The 23,337-nt window shown below is 44.2% G+C and overlaps 1 protein-coding gene across 1 annotated transcript in view; it reads right to left on the reverse strand.

Annotated features, from left to right (window-relative positions):
- CYB5R4 (cytochrome b5 reductase 4) overlaps positions 1-23,337 on the reverse strand; it is a 261,934-nt gene that overhangs the window by 227,517 nt on the left and 11,080 nt on the right. The window contains exon 2 of the mRNA XM_069726422.1: positions 10,577-10,730. Coding sequence (XP_069582523.1) covers positions 10,577-10,730 — 154 coding nt within the window. The remainder of the gene's footprint in view (positions 1-10,576; positions 10,731-23,337) is intronic.

Consider the following 23,337-nt stretch of genomic DNA (forward strand, 5'->3'; position numbering starts at 1 on the left):
AAAGAAGATGTTAGAATTCCTAAAAAATCCGGTTACAATAAGATCAGCCATGAACATTTTGGGGAAGATGACAGCTTGCATCCCTGGTGTCAGGTGGGCTCAGGCACACTCAAGGCTACTACAGGAACAAGTCCTCAAGGTATGGGATCGTCGTCGCTCATCTCTGGACAGAAGGCTACGATTATCAATAAACGTAAGAAGGTCGTTACTATGGTGGACTCGGGACTACAACCTAAGAGTGGGTGTTCCTTGGAGTGCAACCCCTTGTGTGGTAATCACCACGGACGCAAGTCAGTGGGGATGGGGAGCACACTTGGAAGGAAGTTTCTTTCAAGGCGAGTGGCCAAAAGAGATCAGTCGGATGTCTTCAAATTACAGAGAATTGTACTCAGTCTGGGAAGTCCTCAGAAGAAACCATCTCCGTCTAAGGAACAGACACGTAAAGATCCTATCGGACAACGTGACAGCAGTATCTTTTTTGAGACACCAGGGAGGTTCCAGACACAAGGCTCTTCAAGATCTAGCACAAAGAATTTTTACCTGGTCAGAAAACACGATCCTGTCAATAACAGCAGTACATCTAGAGGGATCTCAAAATATTCTAGCCGATTACCTGAGCAGAAGAAATGTTTCTCCAACAGAATAGGAATTAAATCAAGAAATTTTTCAAATTCTATGCCACCGTTGGAGAACTCCCGGGATAGAATTGTTCGCTGCAAGAAAAAATTCAAAGGTGCCCAGATTTTATTCCCTCAACCCCTCAGACTTTCCGGAAGCAGTCGACGCTCTGAGTCAGAAGCGGAACGAACCTCTGTCTTATGCTTTTCCTCCATTAGCACTTATCCCAGTAGTGCTCAGGAAAATTCAAGAGGACCAAGCAACAGTACTAACAATTGTGCCATTCTGGCCAAGAAGAAGTTGGTTTCCATTGTTGGGAGCCATGATGTTGGAAAATCCTATCAGACTCCCGTTATGGAAGGACATCATCCATCAGGGGCCTGTATTACACCAACACCCTGGGAGATTACATCTATCAGCATGGATCCTGAGAGGGACATGTTAAAAGCCAGAGGTCTGTCTGATAAAGTAATTTCAACCATCCAGGCTAGTAGAAAGCCTGTGCCTGCAGCCATCTACCACAAGATCTGGAAAAAAAATTTGTACGGAAAGTGGCAGGTCGGCCGGGATACCGGGAGTCTTGGATGTTCCTAGAGTTTTGAATTTTCTACAATCTGGCTTTGACATGGGGCTTAGGCCGAGTACTCTTAAAGTTCAGATTTCGGCTCTCAGTACCTTTTTGGATTATCCATTGGCCTCCCACCCGTGGATAATTAGATTTGTGAAGGCCACCCAGAGATTACGTCCTACCTTGAGACAGCTAGTTCCTTCTTGGGACTTAAACTTAAGGTACCGTCACACTAGACGATATCGCTAGCGATCCGTGACGTTGCAGCGTCCTGGCTAGCGATATCGTCCAGTGTGACAGGCAGCAGCGATCAGGCCCCTGCTGTGCTGTCGCTGGTCGGGGAAGAAAGTCCAGAACTTTGTTTCGTCGCTGGACTCCCCGCAGACATCGCTGAATCGGTGTGTGTGACACCGATTGAGCGATGTCTTCGCTGGTAACCAGGGTAAACATCGGGTAACTAAGCGCAGGGCCGCGCTTAGTAACCCGAGGTTTACCCTGGTTACCATCGTTAAAGTAAAAAAAACAAACGCTACATACTTACCTACCGCTGTCTGTCCCCGGCGCTCGGCTTCTCTGGTCTGGCTGTGAGCACAGCGGCCGGAAAGCAGAGCGGTGACGTCACCGCTCTGCTTTCCGGCTGCCCGGCGCTCACAGCCAGACCAGAGAAGCCCAGCGCCGGGGACAGACAGCGGTAGGTAAGTATGTAGTGGTTGTTTTTTTTACTTTAACGATGGTAACCAGGGTAAACATCGGGTTACTAAGCGCGGCCCTGCGCTTAGTTACCTGATGTTTACCCTGGTTACCGGGGACCTCGGGATCGTTGGTCGCTGGAGAGCTGTCTGTGTGACAGCTCTCCAGCGACCAAACAGCGACGCTGCAGCGATCCGGATCGTTGTCGGTATCGCTGCAGCGTCGCTTAGTGTGACGGTACCTTAAGTTCTCAGGGCTCTATGTCAAGATCCCTATACTCTTAGAGAAGACATGCCTATTTCAGTACGTACCTGGAAAACGGCCTTTTTAGTAGCGATTACAACAGCTAAACGCATAGGTGAGATTCAGGCTCTTTCAATTAAAGACCCTTACCTTCAGGTCCGGGAAGACCATATAATACTAAAATTAGATCCAGCCTTTATCCCCAAAATAGCTTCAGTAAAAAAAAAAAAAAAAAAAAAAAAAAAAAAATCGAGACCAGGAGATAATCTTACCTTCTTTTTGTGACAACCCTTCTAATGAAAAAGAACAGGCGTTACACTCCCTAGATGTCAGACAGGCGGTTCTAGACTATCTAGAAGCCACTAGTTCCTGGAGGACAGATTCTAATCTGTTTATTTTGCTCGGGGGTAAAAATAGAGGTAAAAAAGCTTCCAAAACTTCAATAGCTAGATGGATCACGTCTATAATCTCAAAAGCCTACTCATCAGAAGGGATGTATTGTCCAGTAGGGATTAAAGCACATTCTACTAGGACGGTTTCGGCATCATGGGCTGAACGGGCAGGGACGTCCCTAGATCAGATTTGTAAGGCTGCTACATGGGCCAGAGTAAATACATTCTGCAAACATTATAAATTGGATGTGTTAGCAGCCCATCAAACATCATTTGGGAGAAAAGTTCTCCAGGCAGTTGTCCCACCCTAAAGGAGGTCTCTTTGGTATTCTCCAGCGTGCTGTCAGGGGGACGTCCTGTAAATGGGTATTATACCTACCGATAATTCGGTTTCCAGGAGTCCATCCTGACAGCACCGTTATTTCCCCCCCATGTTTTCTATTTCATATGCTGTATATGTTGGTTAATAAAAATTTGCAAAGTATATCTATCCATGGTGTGGTACTTGTCAAAACACTGAAGGAAAGGGGGTGGAGTGGGACCTTTTAACCTCTCGTGTTGTGTTTCCTGTCCCTGCAAGGAGGAGGAGGACGTCCTCCAGCGTGCTGTCAGGATGGACTCCTGGAAACCGAATTATCGGTAGGTATAATACCGATTTTTTGCTATGCCCATATGCAGAACAATGCCTCAAAATATCATAATTTCTGCTCCATTTATAAGGGTGTCTATCTGGCGTATGATGACGCGGGTTTTGAGGTGAAAAATTGATGGGCATATACATTTGTCTGGGCCACCATAACATTTACTATTTCCTTGCTGAGTAAGATGAAAAAGTCAATTTCAGTGTGGCAGGTGGTATGAAATTGGATTCCTGAGCTGCCAATTAAATCCGAAATAAGTAGCTGATAATTTTCGGGGGATTGGAGTCCATATGGGATCGACTGATGAAGCGGTTGCTTGGGTTATAGGGTGCCTTGCTATGGGTCCCACCTCACTAGATGAGAATAAGGAATAGAGGAATGTGGGCTCTCCCTCGCGGTCTGAGTCCATGCTGGACGCAAGGAAAGTGTATGCCTCCTCTAGTTAATAGAGTCTTTTTGACAAATGGGCCATTTTTATTTTATACTTCAAAACACTAGGGATGTTTAAGTGGTGCTTGTGTAAAGAGTACTATTTATAATAAAAGTAGAGGGAAAAAAAGTAAGCAAGAAAAGAAAAATCAGTAGATATAAAAAAAATTAAAAAAAAGTTTGTATAAAAAAAAATTGACGTTCACTACACTAATGCCCTACCTGTAAAATTACCCGGCGCTATTTTTTTTTTTTTTTTGCAGAAGAAAAATGTACATTACTAACAGTGCAACGCATGCTCCCCTAATGCACTAGCTAATAAATTACCTTGCGATCACAATTTTTTTTTTTTTTCTCGCAAAAGAAAAACACTACCTCTCCACCTATAAAGCTACTTTTACTATTTTTTTTTCTAAATGAAAATTAAACATCACTAACACGGTGACGTCTGCCACGCTAATATGCTACCTCCCTACCCATGAAACTACTCTGTACTATTTTTTTTTCTGAAACAAAATTGGACTTTGCTAACACTGTGACATCCATTACTCTCATGCTCTACCTCCCTACCTATGAAACTACACTGTACTTACAGTATATACTCGAGTATAAGCCGAGATTTTCAGCCCATTTTTGGGGGCTGAAAGTCCCCCTCTCGGCTTATACTCGAGTCATACCCAGGGGTCGACAGGGGAGGGGGAGCAGGGGCTGTCAAATTATACTCACCTGCTCCTGGCGCGGTCCCTGCAGGTCCCTGGCTTCCCGGTGCCCCAGCTTCTTCCTGTACTAAGCGGTCACATGGTACCGCTCATTACAGTAATGAACCTCCCATAGGGGTGGAGCCGCATATTCATTACTGTAATGAGTGGTAACGGTGACCGCTCAATACAGGAAGAAGCTGCCGGCGCCGGGGAGGCAGGGACTGCACCGCACCAGGAGCAGGTGAGTATAACGGGGAGGGGAGCGATGCGCAATATTCTCCTGCTCCTCGTTCCGGCGCCGCTCCATCTTCAGCGTCTTCTGCAGTGACGCTCAGGTCAGAGGGCGCGATGGCGTGGTTAGTGCGCGCCCTCTGCCTGAACGTCAGTGCAGAAGATGCTGAAGATGGAGCAGCGCCGGAACGAAGTCAGGTGAATATTGAAAGTGCCGGGGGCCTGAGCAACCGATAGGTGAGTATGTGATTTTTTTTTTTTTTTATCGCAGCAACAGCAAATGGGGCAAGTGTCTGTATGAAGCATCATATGGGGCATAATCAACGTTTGTGCAGCACTATATGGGGCAAGTGTCTGTATGGAACATCATATGGGGCCATATGCAGCATTATATGGGGCAGTTGTCTGTATGGAGCATCATATGGGGCCATAACGTTTGTGCAACACTATATGGGGCAAGTGTCTATATGGGGGGGGGGCATAATCAACACTTGTGCAGCATTGTATGGGGCAAATGTCTGTATGGAGCATCTTATGGGGCCATATTCAATGTTTGTGCAGCATTGTATGGGGCAAGTGTCTGTATGGAGCATCTTATGGGGCCATAACGTTTGTGCAGCACTATATGGAGAAAATATCTTTATGGAGAATCTTATGAGGCCATTATTAACCTTTATGCAGGATTATATGGGGCATATTTTAATATGGAGCATCTTATGGGGCCCATCATGAACTGTATGGAGCATTATATGGGGCTCCTGTTTCAATATGGATATTCAAAAACACTTAACCTACTGATGTCTCAATTAATTTTACTTTTATTGGTATCTATTTTTACATTTACCGGTAGCTGCTGCATTTCCCACCCTAGGCTTATACTCGAGTCATTAAGTTTTCCCAGTTTTTTGTGGCAAAATTGGGGAGTCGGCTTATACTTGAGTATATACGGTACTATTTTTTCTAAAAAAAATAAAAATAAAATACCGTATTTTCCAGTGTATGAGACGACTGGGCGTATAAGACGATATAAAATATGGAGTTTGGGATATACTCGCAGTATAAGACGGGGGTCATCTTATACGCCCAGTCATCTTATATGGCGTGTGCGGTGCGGATGGTTCCCAGGGTCTGGAGAAGAGGAGACTCTCCTTCAGGCCCTGGGATCCATATTCAGGTAAAAAAAAAAAAAGAAAAAAAAGAAAAAATATGGGATATACTTACCCTCCAACGGCCCGCGGCTCTCAGCGGTGGTCTACGTTCCTAAGGATGCATTGAGCAAAGGACCTTCGATGATGTCACGGTCACGCGACATCATCGAAGGTCCTTTGCTCAATGCATCCTTAGGAACGGAGGCCGCCGCTTGCACCGCTGAGAGCCAGGGGCCATCGGAGGGTAAGTATATCCCATATTTTTTTTTTTATTCTTTTTTTACATGAATATGGATCCCAGGGCCTGAAGGAGAGTCTCCTCTCCTCCAGATCCTGGGAACCATACAGGATTGCTCCCTGCACACGCCGTACCCGGTGTATATGACGATCCCCGACTTTTGAGATGATTTTCAGTGGTTACAAAGTCGTCTTATACGCCGGAAAATACGGTAATTGGATGTCACTTACACAACATCCGCTACTCTAAATAGCTAACAAAATAAAAAGTTCCTTGGTGCAGACTCTGATCAGCACTAATACTGATCAGAGCGCTGCAGCCACAGGAAGAGCATGAATGCTAACCACATGACGCCGCTAACACGAAAAAAAGCATAAAAAAGTGCGCATAATATACCATTGGGAGTTGGGAGGACTGGAGTGGTGGGATGGGGACTGGAACAGGGACTGGGAAACTGCTCTGCATCTGCTGAGCAGAGATTGGTCACACAGAGAGCACAGGAGATCAGTACACACCACTGAATCGCAGAAGAGGCTAGATACAGATCGCAGGAATATCACACTGTCCACCAATGATATTCTCTCTCTCAAGATAACAGGGGGCATACAACTACTCTGCACGCCAACCCTGAGGTAAAGTTGGTGTGCAGAATGGTGATCACTATTTTAGATTAACCCCTTTCGGGCTGATTGGATGAACAATAGTTACTGACCAATAAGCGCCAAAGAGATTAATCAGGAGAGGAGAAGTTGCCATTACCCCATTCATTGTGACTGCTGTGATTAGTTCTGTCTCCGACAGCAATCATAGCATGTCACATTTTTATTTTTTTTTTGCTCTACAACTTTATTGTCACATCGCTGTGATTGGCTGATCAATTTTTACCAGTCAATCCAAGTGATTGCCGACGGGGGTGGTGGTACAAACCCTTGGGGCGACCTGCAGATATCCTAACTATCACCGTGCGATGCAGAGCGGTGACTGGAAATATCAGCTATATACGGCACATGTCATGAAGGGGTTAAGTTATGATTAGCTTCAGATTGTGTTAAATTGTTGCTTTCTTGTACAAAAAAAACATAGTATTAGAAGGGGAGTTTTTAGCTCATTTTTAGCTAAACCTTGAAACAGAGTTTGGAACATTAATGTTAATGTCACTAGCATCCACCACATTCATGTTAGTGCTTTCAGAAAAAAGGTTCTCCAAAGTCAAGAGAACATTCTGTTCTGAGAGTATAAGATCAGAGAAAACACTATCAGTCAAAATGGATTGTGAAGAATAAATGGCATCAGAATCATCATTATCTGAAAAGAAATGTCTCTTTATCTGAAAAGAAATGTTTCTTTACAGTTAAGAGTCCTCACAAATCTATTAGTGTATGAAGGAGTCGCAAAGAGGTCAATATTATGATTGGGAACAAAGTTCAGTCAATTAGACAGTAGATTGATTTCATCCACCGTAAGGATCATGGGAGTGAGAATAACAACACTGTTGGAGACGTATTTATTCATCTTTCTGCGTGTGAAATATCTCGGATCTGTGGCATCTGCTTTTTGTTGTGACCTCCTCCCCCATTTTTTTTAAAACTTATTGGTGTCAGAAAAATTAGATGTCAAATCTGAGGGACCAGAACTTTCAGGTTGTATCAAATTCAGATGATGAGAAATTGGCATGCTTGGGTCAGTGCCGTTCTTTATTGACAGGTGCTTTTGAGGATTGATTTAGGTGAATGTTCTGACCCATTACGTTCCCATGAGTAAACTTGGTTATGTTTATAGTAAATAGAGTCCCTGTGGAACTTCTTGTTAGTCATCATGATTTCTTCCAGTTTGTTAATGTTCTGTGACAAAGAAGTATTTAATCTGTCATAATCAACGATAGAATCCATTTCAGTTTTAAAGGTGTTCAGTCTTATTTCTTATTTTTTATAAGGAGCTTCATAAGAACAAAAGGAACATGTTAGAAAATACATTATACCATTCCGTCAGGAATTCGTCTAAAAAGATGTAAGTGGGTATCTTTTTAATATGAAGTCCTAGAGGGATCAATTGGGAAGTCCTCTAGGAAACCAGAAAAAGAAACCATGCCTCAGAGAATCTTTTTGGATTATTAAGCTAGGAAAAATTTTTTCCTAAAGGTATGAATCACAGGAATGATACGATGCTTACTATTAATGAGTTTTCAGACGTTTCCCATTTTTACATTTTTTTAGCATGCCTTTTCAATGTGTTCTGATTACAACCCTTTATAGCACATTATAAAATTAATGTACGCTCATTACAGCGTTCCTTAGTTTCTGATGGTTCATGCATTCATTCGGCACCTGCATTTATACTCCTTTCTAAACCACGCCTCGCATCTTCTGCACCTATGCTTTATGTGCATTTTTTTATGTGCATGTTTGTTAGATGTTTTAAGGTAATGACGTGTGATCACGTTTGTTAATCTTTTTCTATGCACAGTATAGGGTACTTTGTATTATTTGTGTATATTCTATGACTAAAGGGCAGCCATGCCAGAAACACGTTAGAATCACTGTTTTTAATCATGGATATCCTTGTTTTTTTTCTGATGACATAAATGGAAGTTTTATTTATTACGGTAAATATCGATCCTCTCTTTCTGTTTGGCTCATTGCACACTGCTTGTCAGCACAGATCACAGTACCAATGACTGAAGCAGCGACAAGGCACGGTGAGGCTCTTCATATTCCTACACTTTTTTATAAACTGTGCAGGAGGTGTGGGTTAAATCCGCGCTGCCTTAATGATGAAGTTCCAAGGATAATAAATTTAAAAGGTGGTTTATTCTCTTTCTTCACTTTTTTATAGAAATACCATATAGTGTCTGAGTGATTAACAACAGCATGCTGTCATAGATAGTGGCAATCACTACTATTTATTGTAGCTAGCATCTGTCTTGTATGGAGCCTCAATAATGGAGGTGTGATGGAGTCAAAGGCACTTGATTCACTGAATGGCACATGCCTCTTAATGAGTCAAGAAAGTCTGAAAAGCGACGTGCACAGCAGCACAAATCTTACACCAATTCGAGACTGGAGACGATTTGTGGCTTACAGAACCACTCCTGTTTTTTTGTTCATTAAATGCATATATACATTGGGGAAAAAAGTATTTAGTCAGCCACCAATTGTGCAAATTCTCCCACTTTAAAAGAGGAGAGAGGCCTGTAATTGACATCATAGGTAGACCACAACTATAGGAGTCAAAATGAGAAAACAAATCCAGAAATTCACTGTCTAATTTGACAAGATTTATTTTGCACAATATGGTGAAAAATAAGTATTTGGTCACATAAAAGCATGCAAGATTTTTGGCTCTCTCAGACCTGTAACTACTTTTTTTAAGAGGCTCCTCTGTCCTCCACTCATTACCTGTATAATGGCACCTGTTTGAACTTGTTATCAGTACAAAAGACACCTAACCACAACCTCAAACAGTCACACTCCAAACTCCACTATGGTGAAGACTAAAGAGCTGTCGAAGGACATCAGAAACAAAATTGTAGCCCTGCACCAGGCTGGGAAGACTGAATCTGCAATAGGCAAGCAGCTTGGTGTGATGAAATCAACCGTGGGAGCAATAAAAAGAAAATGGAAGACATACAAGACCAATGATAATCTTCCTCAATCTGGGGCTCCACACAAGATCTCACCCTGTGGGGTCAACATGGTCACAAGAACGGTGAACAAAATTCACAGAATCACAAGGGGGGACCTAGTGAATGACCTGCATAGAGCTGGGACCACCGTAACAAAGGCTACCATAAGTAACACATTACGTCACCAGAGACTCAGATTGCAATAGAGCAATTTTTTATTTTATAGTGTACACTTTGTTGCCTAGGTTACAGACCACCCAGTAGTGCCAGCCTGGCCATGTACCTTTGCAAGGTGTGGGCAGAAAGAGCAGGTTTTATGCTTTACAGTAGGGGTGGGGGCCATTTTGACGTTTATACCATCCTTTGGACCGTACACAAAGTACGTCCCAATACTTGCACTGGTGTCGGGACAATCTTTCATTGCATGCGCATCAGGGCTCAGCAGGGAAAATTGTGTGCGCATGCTCACAGAAAAAGAAGAAATTAAAGGGCTGGTGGCCACCAAAATACTGGAGCTGGCCCAAGCACTGCATGGTACCCTGGAATCACGGATAAAAGATTATTGAGGGTCGTAAATGGCTCGCGGGCCTGAGGTTCCCCTCTTCTGCTTTACAGCCTACTCTGAAGCTCACTAGTTTGCTTGATTAAACCGGCCTCAGTCCAGCTGCGCTTATCCCATGCTGCAGAAGCAAAGCTGGGCCTGCCATCAGCCTGGGAGAGAGCACATTTCTGCTCAGGGTCGGGCCTAGCTGGCGCCTGAGAAGTCAATCTTCAAGAGGAGCACAAAGCTGGGAGGCATAAGAGCTGTGCGCTTCTGAAGAAACAAGTTGAGAAAACCTCTAACACTCATTCAACTTTGTTCCTGCCCATTTTCGTGTCATTTAATCAACATAAATGGACTAGCCTACCTTTCTTAGGGTATTGAACAGGTGCCCCAATAGAAAGGAGTATGTTCCAATGGTATGAAAACCCGAACAGAGGAATAAACCCCTAACTGTTCACTTTCTTTACAGTAATTACCATCCAACTAGTGGCTCAAAATGACAGTCACTTACCCCTAATACATGTCCAGCAGTCTGTCTTCTTATTGTGTTTTGCAAGTTCCTCTTCCGTCACTTCTATTAGGCGTCCCTTTAAGCCTGTTAAATCCTTGCTGCTACTCTTAAGTTTGATCCAGTCCATAAGACTCCTTCCAGGTTTCAATGGAATCTGGGAAAGATTAGTTTTAGAATGGATTCAAATCAATATCAAGACTAAACCTGATAATGCAAAATCCCTTGCCATTAGCAGTACTAAAATAACAAACAATGGAAATGTTTCTAACCATGTGCATTGGAAACCTATTTCATTACAGACAGAATTCAAGAATACACTATTACTGGAAGCTATAGTATGTGGTTTCCAGATTCAGGATTGGTTATGCTCCATTTTTTGGTAGGGACAAACCAAAAAAAAATTCAGAAACAATGAATAAAATCTTTAATCGTTTATTTCATATTTTACAATTAGATTTAAAGTCCACGGCAGTATGTACAAGAACATTCAGACGCGTTTCTGGAATTGCTGCCCTTGACCTCTGAGCTTCGGGTGAAACCACGTGAAATAGAATTTAAAATACCTACTAACCAATCATGGAACAAAGTATTAAAAATATTGAAACAATCGCTTGGTCTGAACATTCCATGTTCTTGACATATGATATGTAAATCTCTACTCATGTATTCCCCACCATCTTGTTTTAAAATCAATCACTCATGTAAACACATGCAGTGCTTATGATGCAGAAGTTAAAGAAATTGTTGTTATGAACACTTATCCATCATTTTTTAAAGTTTAATTCAGAATATGTTTTACATATTAAGGGAGCACTAATGGGATCACGGTTCTCCCCTTCATTGGCAATTTTATTTGTATTGTGGTGGGAAGAATTCTTCATATTTTCTAAATCCAATCCCTCCCTTGATAACATCCTGTGGTATGGGAGATATGTGGATGACGTCTTAATTATTATTATTATTTGGAAAGGTGAAACATCCATCATCCTCAGTTTTATAGAATATCTGAATAGTAATGATGTTAACCTCACACTTAAGTTTTCAAGACCCAATCAAGAAATAGATTTTCTAAATCTCCCATTAGAAGGTAAAATCCAGTCTGGCAATATATAATGTTGCATTCATCGCAACACTACACTTCGTGCTGACAGCTGTCACCCCACCGATACAATTTTCTCTATCCCTTACGGAGAGTTTGTTAGAACCAAAAGGATATGCTCTACAGATAAGATATTCCAAGAAGAAAGTATTATTATAAAAAAAATAGACTGAAAAACAAAAGATACAAGAAGGTAATATTGAAAAGTTCATACAACAGAGTACAAAACATGTCAAAGTATGATATGCTGCAAAAAGGTGATCCCCTAGGAGCATTTTGTCTCCTAGTCAGTATCATAAATCACAACAGAAAAATACTGTGTCAAGGATTTTTTTTAAATGCACAGACTCAAAATGTAACGTGTGAATTTGCATATAAAACACAAAAAAAAAAATTATATTTTTTGTATAAACCCTTTCATTAAATGTAATACTAAATATGTGATGTATTGTGTGCAGTATAGAGATGAGCGAGCACTAAAATACTTAACTCCTTATAGAAACCCAACATGTTAGACAGACATGACTTATCCTTCACGAATCCGTGCTGGTTGTCAGTTATTATATTATCTACAATATACAGTATTTCTGCAGGTCATTTCTTATAATGCCCACAGAAACATTGCACACTACTGATGTCCCAGACATCTATCTATCTCTTTGTACATCCAACACTTAAACATCTGTCTATTCTGCATTCTATTCCGGTACGTGTCACACAGATGTCACAGATTGTCATCTATACATACGTGTGCGGGACGTATTGACGTCCATGCTGCCGGAAAACATGGAGATGTCCACGTGTAGGTCACACAGACACATGGTCCCCATGAACACAAGGACATGTGCGCAGCCCCATAGATTATAATGGGTCTATGTGAGTACGTTTCTCCAGTTTGTGTGGAAACTATCACCACACGTACTGGATACACTGACCTGTATTTTTTTTTTCAGTAGGACTATATGAGAGCTGTAGTTTTTGGTGTTACCATTTTTGGGTAGATATAATTTACCTTTTTATTTATGGACGTGACAATACTATTCTTTTTTTTATACTGAGGAACAGGGACTGATTCAGGTTTTTATTATTATTATTATTATTATTATTTTAATAGTCTTTATAGGAACCTGTGATCACTTATACTATACAATGCAGTACCTTCAGTATTGCATTGTGTAGTCCTATTCTTAGTCACCATGAAACCTAGCCTGGGGCTGAGCTTTAGGGCCCTTTCACATGTCAGTGTATCTGGGACATGTAGTGACAGTTTTCACACGTATCAGAGACACTTAAGGTACCTTCACACTGAGCAACTTACCAACGATCACGACCAGCGATCGTTGGTAAGTCGTTGTGTGGTCGCTGGGGCGCTGTCACACAGACAGCTCTCTCCAGCGACCAACGATCAGGGGAACGACTTCGGCATCGTTGAAACTGTCTTCAACGATGCTGAAGTCCCCAGGTAACCAGGGTAAATATCGGGTTACTAAGTGCAGGGCCGCGCTTAGTAACCCGATATTTACCCTGGTTACCATTGTAAAAGAAAAAAAAAAAACACTACATACTCACATTCTGATGTCTGTCACGTCCCCCGCCGTCAGCTTCCCTGCACTGACTGTGTCAGCGCCGGCAGTAACAGCTGTGACATCACCGCTGTGCTCTGCTTTACGGCCGGCGCTGACACAGTCAGCCAAAAGCAGTTTCCTGTGGACGCCGGGGGACGTGACTGACATCAGAATGTAAGTATGTACTGTTTTTTTTTTTAACTTTTAAAATGGTAACCAGGGTAAATATCGGGTTACTAAGCGCGGCCCTGCACTTAGTAACCCGATATTTACCCTAGTTACAAGTGAACACATCGCTGGATCGGCGTCACACACGCCGATCCAGCGATGACAGCGGGTGATCAGCGACCAAAAAAAGGTCCTGATCATTCCCCAACGACCAACGATCTCCCAGCAGGGGCCTGATCGTTGGTCGCTGTCACACATAACGAGATCGTTAGCGGGATCATTGCTACATCACCAAAATCGTGACGTTGCAACGATATCGTTAATGATATCGTTATGTGTGACTCAGCCTTTACACAGGTAGACCCATTCAAGTGAATGAGTCTGTTCACATGTCAGTCTGTTTTGACGGACCGTGTGTTCGTGGGCAAGACACGCTGATATGTCCGGTTTTTAACAGCAACTCGGGCCGCAAAACGTCCTGTACATGTGCACACGGATGATGTCCGTGTGTCATTGGTTTGACATATACGGCACCTGGGATTCAGTGGTATAGTTTGCGCTGTTCCCCGGCACTAGGTGCTGAAGACAGCTGAAATCACTGTACCCTGCTCGCGCTGTGATTAGCACTAGCAGGGGACAATGTTGAGAGTTGTATTTAACTGCCAACAGCGAGAACTGGCGACTGCCAATGAGAGTATTCATCAGCCGTCACCTTCGCTTTAAATATATAGATTAAAAAAATGACGTGAGGTTTCCCTGTATTTTTGATAAACAGCCAGGCAAAACTGACAGCTGTGGGCTGCAACCCTCAGCTGTCAGCTTTAGTAAGGCTGGTTATCAAGAATAGAGAGGTTCCCACTCCGTAGTTTTTAATTATTTACATAAATAATTTAAAAAAATGGCGTGGGATTTGTCAGCCAAGCTAAAGCAGACAGCTGGGGACTGGTATTCTCAGGTGGTTAAGGCACGTGTGAAAGAGCCCTTACAGGAGTCTTCAGTGTAGCAGTGATGAGGACCTTCAGCAGGACCCTGCCTGCCATGACACCTTGTGGCCACATTGCATGGGGCTTATCAGTGCCCACAATGGACTCCCATTGTAAATGCTGCTGCCATTAATTGACTGGCATTTAAAGGAATGTAGCATCAAAAAAGGTAAACAATTGAAAAAAAAGTGTTAATATTTTTAATTTGAAGGGTTTGTTCCATTTTTTTTTTACTGAGAAATTATTTTAAAGATTTTGATATTTTCACATTTTAAAAACTAGGGGAGCAGCTCCTCACACGTGACATGAAAACCAATTGTAGTGCTAGTTTGCAGTATGACTGCACTAAAGGTACCGTCACACATAACGATTTCTTTAACGATATTGTTGCTTTTTGTGACGTAGCAACGATATCGTTAAAGAAATTGTTATGTGTGACGGCGACCAACGATCAGGTCCCTGCTGGGAGATCGTTGGTCGCTGGGAATGATCAGGAACTTTTTTTAAGTCGCTGATCACCCGCTGTCATCGCTGAATCGGCGTGTGTGACGCCGATCCAGCGATGTGTTCACTGGTAACCAGGGTAAATATCGGGTTACTAAGCGCAGGGCCGCGCTTAGTAACCCGATATTTACCCTGGTTACCATTGTAAAAGTAAAAAAAAAGCACAGCGGTGATGACACAGTCAGTGCGGGAAGCTGACGGCGGGGGACGTGACAGACACCGGAATGTGAGTATGTACTGTTTTTTTTTTTTTTACATTTACAATGGTAACCAGGGTAAACATCGGGTTACTAAGTGCGGCCCTGCGCTTATTAACCCCATGTCTACCCTGGTTACCCGGGGACTTCGGCATCGTTGAAGACAGTTTCAATGATGCCGAAGTCTTGCCGTCTGTGTGACAGCTCTCCAGCGACCACACAACGACTTACCAACGATCACGGCCAGGTCGTATCGCTGGTCGTGATCGTTGGTAAATCGTTTAGTGTAACGGTACCTTAAGACTGCAGTTTATCTGATGTCACTCCTCCCACCACTTCTGAATGTTTGCAATACAGTAGGGGAGGATGAAGTGCATTGTGATACTGACATGTGGACATTGTCACAGGACTGCTGGCAGCCCTGCTTCTAGCGTTCCTGCTAACGGAGGTGAACATTGGATTGTTGCTTCTATCCAGCAAATGACAAAAATGACGTAGTAACCCGATTCTCAGAGTCAGTATGATGACTGATTTCAAACTCGTATAGGTTTTTTTTTATTGTCCAAATGATAAAAAAAAAAAATCAATTTTTTTTTTTTTTTTACAACTTGTGTCCTTTTCAGATACCCACAATATTTTTATTTTTCCATTGATGGGGTTGTATGAGGACTTGCAGTTTTGCATGGCAAGCTGACATGTGTCAGCTGCGCAAGCGTCGGGAAAGGTCAGAGAGGCCCGGCGCCTGCGCACTACAGTACTTTGCTCTGCCCTCAACAGGACAGACAAGGTACGTCTGCGCCGGAGCCGCAGCGCGAAGACAAGAGGATGTCATCTGATGAAGATAGGAGGCGCCGGACCGGGACGCGACACCCATCGGACCGGACCGGGACCGCCCCTGGGTGAGTATAATATAACCTCTTTTTCTCATCTTTTAGGATACATCGGGGGCTTATCTACAGCATTCCAGAATGCTGATGGGCTTAGCTCACCTTCCATTTTGGGGGTGAGAGGTTCCCTTTAAAGCAAAATAAGATGACCCTGCTCGTGAGAGCTTAATCTACAATGAGGAGGAGGAGATACAAAGTACAGGAGCTTATTTACAATTATGTATTTACAGTGATGGTCCAGCTATCTTGAGGGATAGATGGAGCTGGTGAATGGGCTACACACGCACACTTACACATAAAATGACTTAGATTGGGGAATGTGATAGGCCGCTCTGAACATATGCGTTTTGAGGGAGCATTTAAAACTAAGCAAATTTTGGATAGTCCTAATTTCTTGGGGTAGAGCATTCCAGAGGATTGGCGCAGCTCGGGAGAAGTCTTGGAGTCGGGAGTGGGAGGTACGGATTAGTGCAGAGGTTAGTCGAAAGTCATTTGCAGAGCACAGTGGTCGGTTAGGCCGATAGACAGAAATGAGGGAGGAGATGTAAGGGGGTGCCGCACTGTGGAGAGCTTTGTGTGTGAGAACAAGTACTTTGAAATGGATCCTATAATGAATGGGCAGCCAGTGTAATGACTGGCAAAGAGCGGACACGTCCGAATATCGGTTAGCTAGATGGACAACCCTGGCTGCTGCATTAAGGATAGACTGGAGAGGGGAAAGTCGAGTAACGGGGAGGCCAATTAATAGAGCGTTGCAGTAGTTCAGGCGGGAGTGGATCAAGGCGACAGTGAGGGTTTCTGTTGTTTCCATGGTGAGAAAAGGGAGGATTCTACGGATGTTCTTTAGGTGTAAGCGGCATGAGTGGGCAAGAGATTGTATATGGGATGTGAAGGAGAGATCGGAGTCAAACATAACACCCAGACAGTGCACCACACCAGTCTCGGTCTGAGGTAAAAGCAGAGTTCCATCAGTATGGGCACTGGTGAGGCTGAAAGGATATTGACTGGCAAGGCTGGATTAATGGGCAGTGCAGTCTGTATGTCTCGGTGTGGGCAATTTTATTGCTGGCATATTGTTTTTGTAGCGCTGTATATATATTGGTATTTTTCTAATAGCAATTTGGAATCCTAGGAAACCATGATATCAAGAAAGAGAACTTGCTTCACTTGTTACAACTAGAAATGACAAATATGGAACCGGACAGTGACCATCTCATTAGCCAAAAGCAGGCCCATAGTTCCCATTGAAATACCAGTAAGTTTGTTGATTTAACTTGACTTGTTCTTCATTTTAAATAGTGTATTTGTTCCTGTTTTGTTTGTTTTTTTTACTTCAAAATAAGATATGCGCAGTGTGCATAGGAATTTGTTCATATTTTTCTTTTAAACTATATTCCGGCCCTCCAATGATCTGAGGGACCGTGAGCTGGCCCCCTGTTTAAAAAGTTTGAGGACCCCTTCTCTGGACAAATTACACATATTTGTTGACTAGATGGTGGCCCGATTCTAACGCATCGGGTATTCTAGAATATGCATGTCCACGTAGTATATTGCTCAGCCACGTAGTATATTGCCCAGCCACATAGTATATAGCAGAGCCACGTAGTATATTGCCCAGTCACGTAGTATATTGCCCAGCCACATAGTATATAGCAGAGCCACGTAGTATATTGCCCAGTCACGTAGTATATTGCCCAGCACAGAGCCACGTAGTATAGAGACTTAAAAAAAAAAAAAAAACATATACTCACCTATAGCCTGTTGTAGTCCTACTATACTTACCCTCCGCTGCCTTTCTCGCTCCTCTCCACACTCCCAGGACCGCTCCATTGCAAGCGGCAGCTTGCGGTCCCAGGGCTGGTGTGAGCAGGACCTATGATGACGTCGCGGTCACATGACCGACCGTGACATCACGGCAGGTCCTTGTCACACACCAGCCCTGGGATGGGAGCGGAAGCTGCCGCTTGCAATGGAGCGGTCCCGGGAGCGTGGAGAGGAGTGAGAAAGGCGGCGGAGGGTGAGTATAGCAGGTTTTTTGTTTTTTTTTATTATTTTTAACATGACACATTTTTACTATTGATGCCGCATTGGCAGCATCAATAGTAAATAGTTGGGGACACACAGGGTTAATAGCAGCGGTAACGGAGTGCGTTACACTGCGGGCCGTTACCGCTGCCATTAACTGTGTAAGCAGTGAGTGGAGGGGATTACGGAGCGGGCGCCGGGCAGTGAGTGCAGGGGAGTAGGGGAGGGCGTAATCGAACTGTGGCCGTCGCTGATTGGTCATGGCAGCCATGACAGGCAGCTGCCGAGACCAATCAGCGAACGAATAACCGTGATAGAAGGACAGACAGACAGATGGAAGTACCCCTTAGACAATTATGTATATAGATGAGGACAATATGGAGCTCCACGTCAAGGTAATTAAAATGCACTACCAAAAAAAAAGATGATGTACAGCTTGTCTACATGCATTCTACATCCAAGTCGGGTAGTCTCCCTATGTTATTCTATGCCTTCTCTTTTATAAACAAACTGCTAGCAAAAATAGAATTATTCTTACCGTTAATTCGGTTTCTAGGAACCTTCCACGACAGCGGTACTGGAGGATGTCTCCTCACCCTAATGGGGGACAGGAAACACAAAGAGGTTAAATACCCTCCACTTCCTGCCAACTCCAGTGTTTTTTCTGGACACAGTAGTATGTATAGTTACCACTTAAGTGCAGGAATCATCCAATAAAATTATCAGATAGGGAGGGAAATTAGTGCTGTCGTGGAAGGTTCCTAGAAACCGAATTAACGGTAAGAATAATTCTATTTTCTCCAGTCACCTTCCACGACAGCGGTACTGGAGTAGTACCAACAAATTATTTCTAGGGGGGGACAACCGCCTGCAGAACTGTTCTGCCGAAAGTTAAATCCCGGTTGAAATCAAGCCTGTAGTGCCTGGTGAACGTATGTACTGATGACCAGGTGGCAGCTCTGCAAATCTGCTCCGTAGAAGCATCACCTCTCTCTGCCCATGATGTTGACACCGACCGTGTAGAATGGGCCTTTAGCGATGGAGGAGGTGTTAGATTCTGGGATGAGTATGCCAGAGATATGGCTTGTTTAATCCAGTTGGCGATAGTATTTTTTGTCGCCTTTCTTCCTTTGTTCTTTCCGGAGAGTTGAATGAAGAGATTTTGATCAATCCTCCAACTCTCTGTTTGTGAAAGATAATATAGAACCACTCTGCGGACATCCAGAGTGTGGAAGGACTCTTCTCTCACATTAGAAGGATCTGGGTAGAATGAGGGCAACACTATGTCCTGACCTCTATGAAAGTCTGATGTTACTTTAGGTAGGAAGGTAGGATCTAGACGAAGGATTATACTATCCGATGTTACCCTCAAGTAAGGTTCTTGTATGGATAGGGCATGTAGTTCTATCCATCTGGCAGAGGTAATAGCCACTAAAAAGACCGTTTTCAGGGTAAGAACCTTTAATGAAGATTGAGATAAAGGTTCGAAAGGGTCCCGAGTTAGACTATTAAGGACCAAATTAAGGTCCCAAGGAGGAGTATTGTTGAGAACTCTGGGACGGATTCTACTTGCTGAAGTTATAAAACGCCTGATCCACCGATGTTTGGCTAGTTCTTGGTCAAAATAGGAGCCAAGTGCTGAAATTTGTACTTTCAAGGTATTGGGCCTAAGACCCAACTCTAGACCTTTTTGCAAGAAGTCCAGAATCTTGGCAATATTAGGATGAAATGGGTCTGGAATATCTGGAAGATACCATGAGGAAAACTTCTTCCATATCTTGGCATAAATGGCATTCGTCACGGGTTTTCTACTGCTTTGGAGAGTATGAATTACTTCATCCGAGAGGCCTCTTGCCTTTAGTATTTCGGCCTCAGAAGCCATGCTGAAAGATTTAACCTGTGAAGGTTTGGATGCAGCAAAGGTCCTTGATGAAGAAGATTCTCCTTCTGTGGTAGATATACTGGACCTTCTTGAGCCATGTCTAACATGGCGCTGTACCAACTTCTCCCCGGCCATGTTGGCGCGATTAGAATCGCCGTAACTCGCTCCGATCGAATCTTCTGTAGAGTTTTTGACAGCAATGGAATCGGAGGAAAAGCATAGACGAGGTTGAACCTCAACGGGTGAGAGAACGCATCCATGCCCAGTGCTCTGTCTGCCATATTCAGGGAGAAATAAGTTTGCAGCTTGGCATTCTGACTGTTGGCAAAAAGGTCCACTTCCGGAATCCCCCATCTGGAAATCAGGGAGAGGAAGACCTCCTGGTCCAGACACCATTCCCCTGGATGTACATCCTTTCTACTCAGGAAATCCGCCTGGGTATTGGCTGACCCTTTCAGGTGAACTGCCGAAATAGAGAGGAGGTGCCTCTCTGCCCAGAAAAAAATGTTTGAGGCTAATGTTTTTAATTTCTTGAATCTTGTGCCTCCCTGATGACGAAGGTATGCTACCGTGGTCATATTGTCGGAATATATCCTGACATGGTGTCCCTGAACAATAAAGGATGCGGCTTTTAACGCCTCTTCCACTGCCTTCAGTTCTCTGAAGTTCGAAGAGCTTGCTCTGATGTCTGGAGCCCAGGTGCCCTGGAAATGGGTTCCATCGACTATAGCACCCCATCCCCTTTGACTGGCGTCCGAAGTGAGTGTCTTTAGCGGGATCTGGTCCCAACTGACCCCCCGTTGGAGGTTCCGCAGCCGTAGCCACCATGTCAGGGATGTCCTGACATGATTGGGGAGAGAAATCCTTTTGGAAAGAGAACTCTGCTGTCCGTCCCAAGATGATAGGACATGGGTTTGGAGGACTCTCGTGTGGGCTTGGGCCCAAGATACCATCTGGATACAAGATGTTAGAGATCCCAGAATAGACATGGATTGTCGTAGAGTTGGAGTCTTCAGGGTTCTGAATGCTGTTATCTTCTGTACCAGATCGAGTTGACGTTCTCTGGGCAGAAAGGATTTCCTCAACTCCGAGTCCAGAAGGACCCCTAGGAACTTCTTCCTCCTGGAGGGAAGTAGGTCCGATTTCTCTAGATTCGGGATCCACCCCAACGACTTTAGTATTTCTAGAGATTTTGATAAGTCCGCCCTGAGGCGGGAAACTGAAGGAGCGACAATGAGTAGATCGTCTAGATAGGGTACTATGCAGATCCCCTGAAGACGGATGAATATAATGGCTTCTGTCATGATCTTTGTAAAGACCCTGGGAGCTGAGGCGATTCCGAAGGGAAGGGAGTTGAACTGGTAGTGTACTATCCCTTGCTCCTGAGATATTGCGAATCTTAGGTACTTCCGGAATTCTGGATGGATTGGGACGTGGTAATAAGAGTCCCTCAGATCCACTGTAGCCATCGCCCAGTCCTGTCCTATCAGAGGGATCGCTGTTTTGACCGACTCCATCTTGAACCTCCTGTAGGTTATTACTCGATTCAGGGGTTTCAAGTTGATTATTATTCGGTGTTTTCCCGAAGGTTTCTTGATCAGAAACAGGTGGGAATAGTGTCCTCTGCTTCTTTCTTGTTGAGGTACTGGGGAAATTACTCCTTCCTGGAGTAACTCTTGAAGTCCGCAAAGGAATGCGCCCTGAGGGATGAGACTCTGCAATGAGGTTATCCTTATGTGATGAGGGGGAGGGCTCTCGAACTCTAATTTTAGTCCATTCTGAATAGTGTCGAGTACCCATTGGTTCGACGAAATGGAACTCCACTGGTTGATGAAGCTCGAGAGACGACCCCCAACGCCCTGGGCGTAGTCACTGCTTATCCGGGGTCTGCTGGGACTGGGGAACCAGGATGTTCCTACCTTTCCCCCCTTTAGGATAGCTCCAGCGTCCTGATTTGCCCTTCCCTTTGAACTCTCGCTGGAAGGGTTGTTCTTTTGAGGGACGAAAAAAACGTTTCTTCGGATTCCTCTGTTCCGGAAGCGCTTTCTTCTTGTCCGTTGCTTTTTCCAGAATATCGTCTAGGGCCTGCCCGAACAGATAGCGGCCCTGAAAGGGAATGGCACAGAGCTTTGTTTTGGACGTTATGTCCCCACTCCAAGACTTTAACCATAGAGCTCTTCTGGCTGAATTAGAGAGAACTGCAGATTTGGCAGCTACTCTAACGGACTCTGCCGAAGCATCGGCTAGGAAGCCTGTAGCTTTCTGGAGAAGCGGGAGGGAATCTAAGATTACTTCCCTAGATGTTCCCTGGGTAAGGTGGTCTTCAAGTGTGCGGAGCCAACGAAATAGGGATCTAGCCACGCAGGTGGACGCAATATTTGTTTTAAGGAGATTGGTGGAAGTCTCCCAGGATTTTCTTAGCAAGCTCTCCATCTTGCGATCCATAGGGTCTCTGAGTTGGGAAGCATCCTCGAAGGGAAGGGTTGTCTTTTTTGAGACTCCAGAGACCTGCACATCTACCTTAGGGGTATCCCACAGAGAGACGTCTCCATCGAGAGAGAAGCGATTCTTTAGCTCAGAGGGAACAGTAAGTCCCTTTTCGGGCGATTCCCATTCATGAAGAATGAGACTCTGTACATTCTCGTGTATAGGGAACCCCTTTAATTTCTTTGGCTTTAACCCACCGAACATCTCATCCTGCACTGATGGTTTCTCCTCCTCCTCCTCCTCAACGCCCATTGTCCCCCTGACCATACTAATTAACTCATGTATGTCTTCCGAGGAAAAATAGTATTTCTTACTCTCCTCTTTGGGGGTGGAAGTGGAGCCCTCATTCTCCCACAAATCCTCCGAACCGGAGGAACGAATTTCACCAGAATCTGAATCAGACGTAACCGTAGCCATCTTCCTTTTTTTAGGGGGAGGTGGCGGAGGTAACAGAGACTGGGAAAGGGCCGATACTGAGGACTGAACTTCCTGTTTAATGAGGGATTTAATGCTCTCAAACAAGGATGGCTGTTCTGAGCGTAAAATTTCATCAGTGCAGGGCTGGCACAGTTTCTTCTTGTAAGAAGAAGGAAGCCTTGATGCACAAACACCACATTTCCGATCTTCCGATTTTGTCTTGGAAGATCTGTCCTTCCTAGGGGCAGAGGCCTTGTCTCCCTAAAAGAGAGAGAAGGAGGACTAAGTATATAGCACCCTAAGGAATACAGGGATAAAGGGACCTTAACCCGCTACTCACGGTAGGAGGGAGGACGCAGGGCTCGGCAGAAGCAGAGATAGGTCTGTCACCTTCCATGGTCAGTCAGTACTGAAGTCCAGTCAGTCAGACAGGGAGCCTTACCTGGAGGTGACTTCCAGGGTTAAATACCGTGGAAGCTGCGTCCAATCGTGTGCTCCTCCTCCCGGTCCCAGGCATAGGGGAGAGAACCGTCATGCCCCATCAGAA

This window comes from Ranitomeya imitator, chromosome 5, assembly GCF_032444005.1.
Source record: "Ranitomeya imitator isolate aRanImi1 chromosome 5, aRanImi1.pri, whole genome shotgun sequence".
Taxonomy (NCBI): domain Eukaryota; kingdom Metazoa; phylum Chordata; class Amphibia; order Anura; family Dendrobatidae; genus Ranitomeya; species Ranitomeya imitator.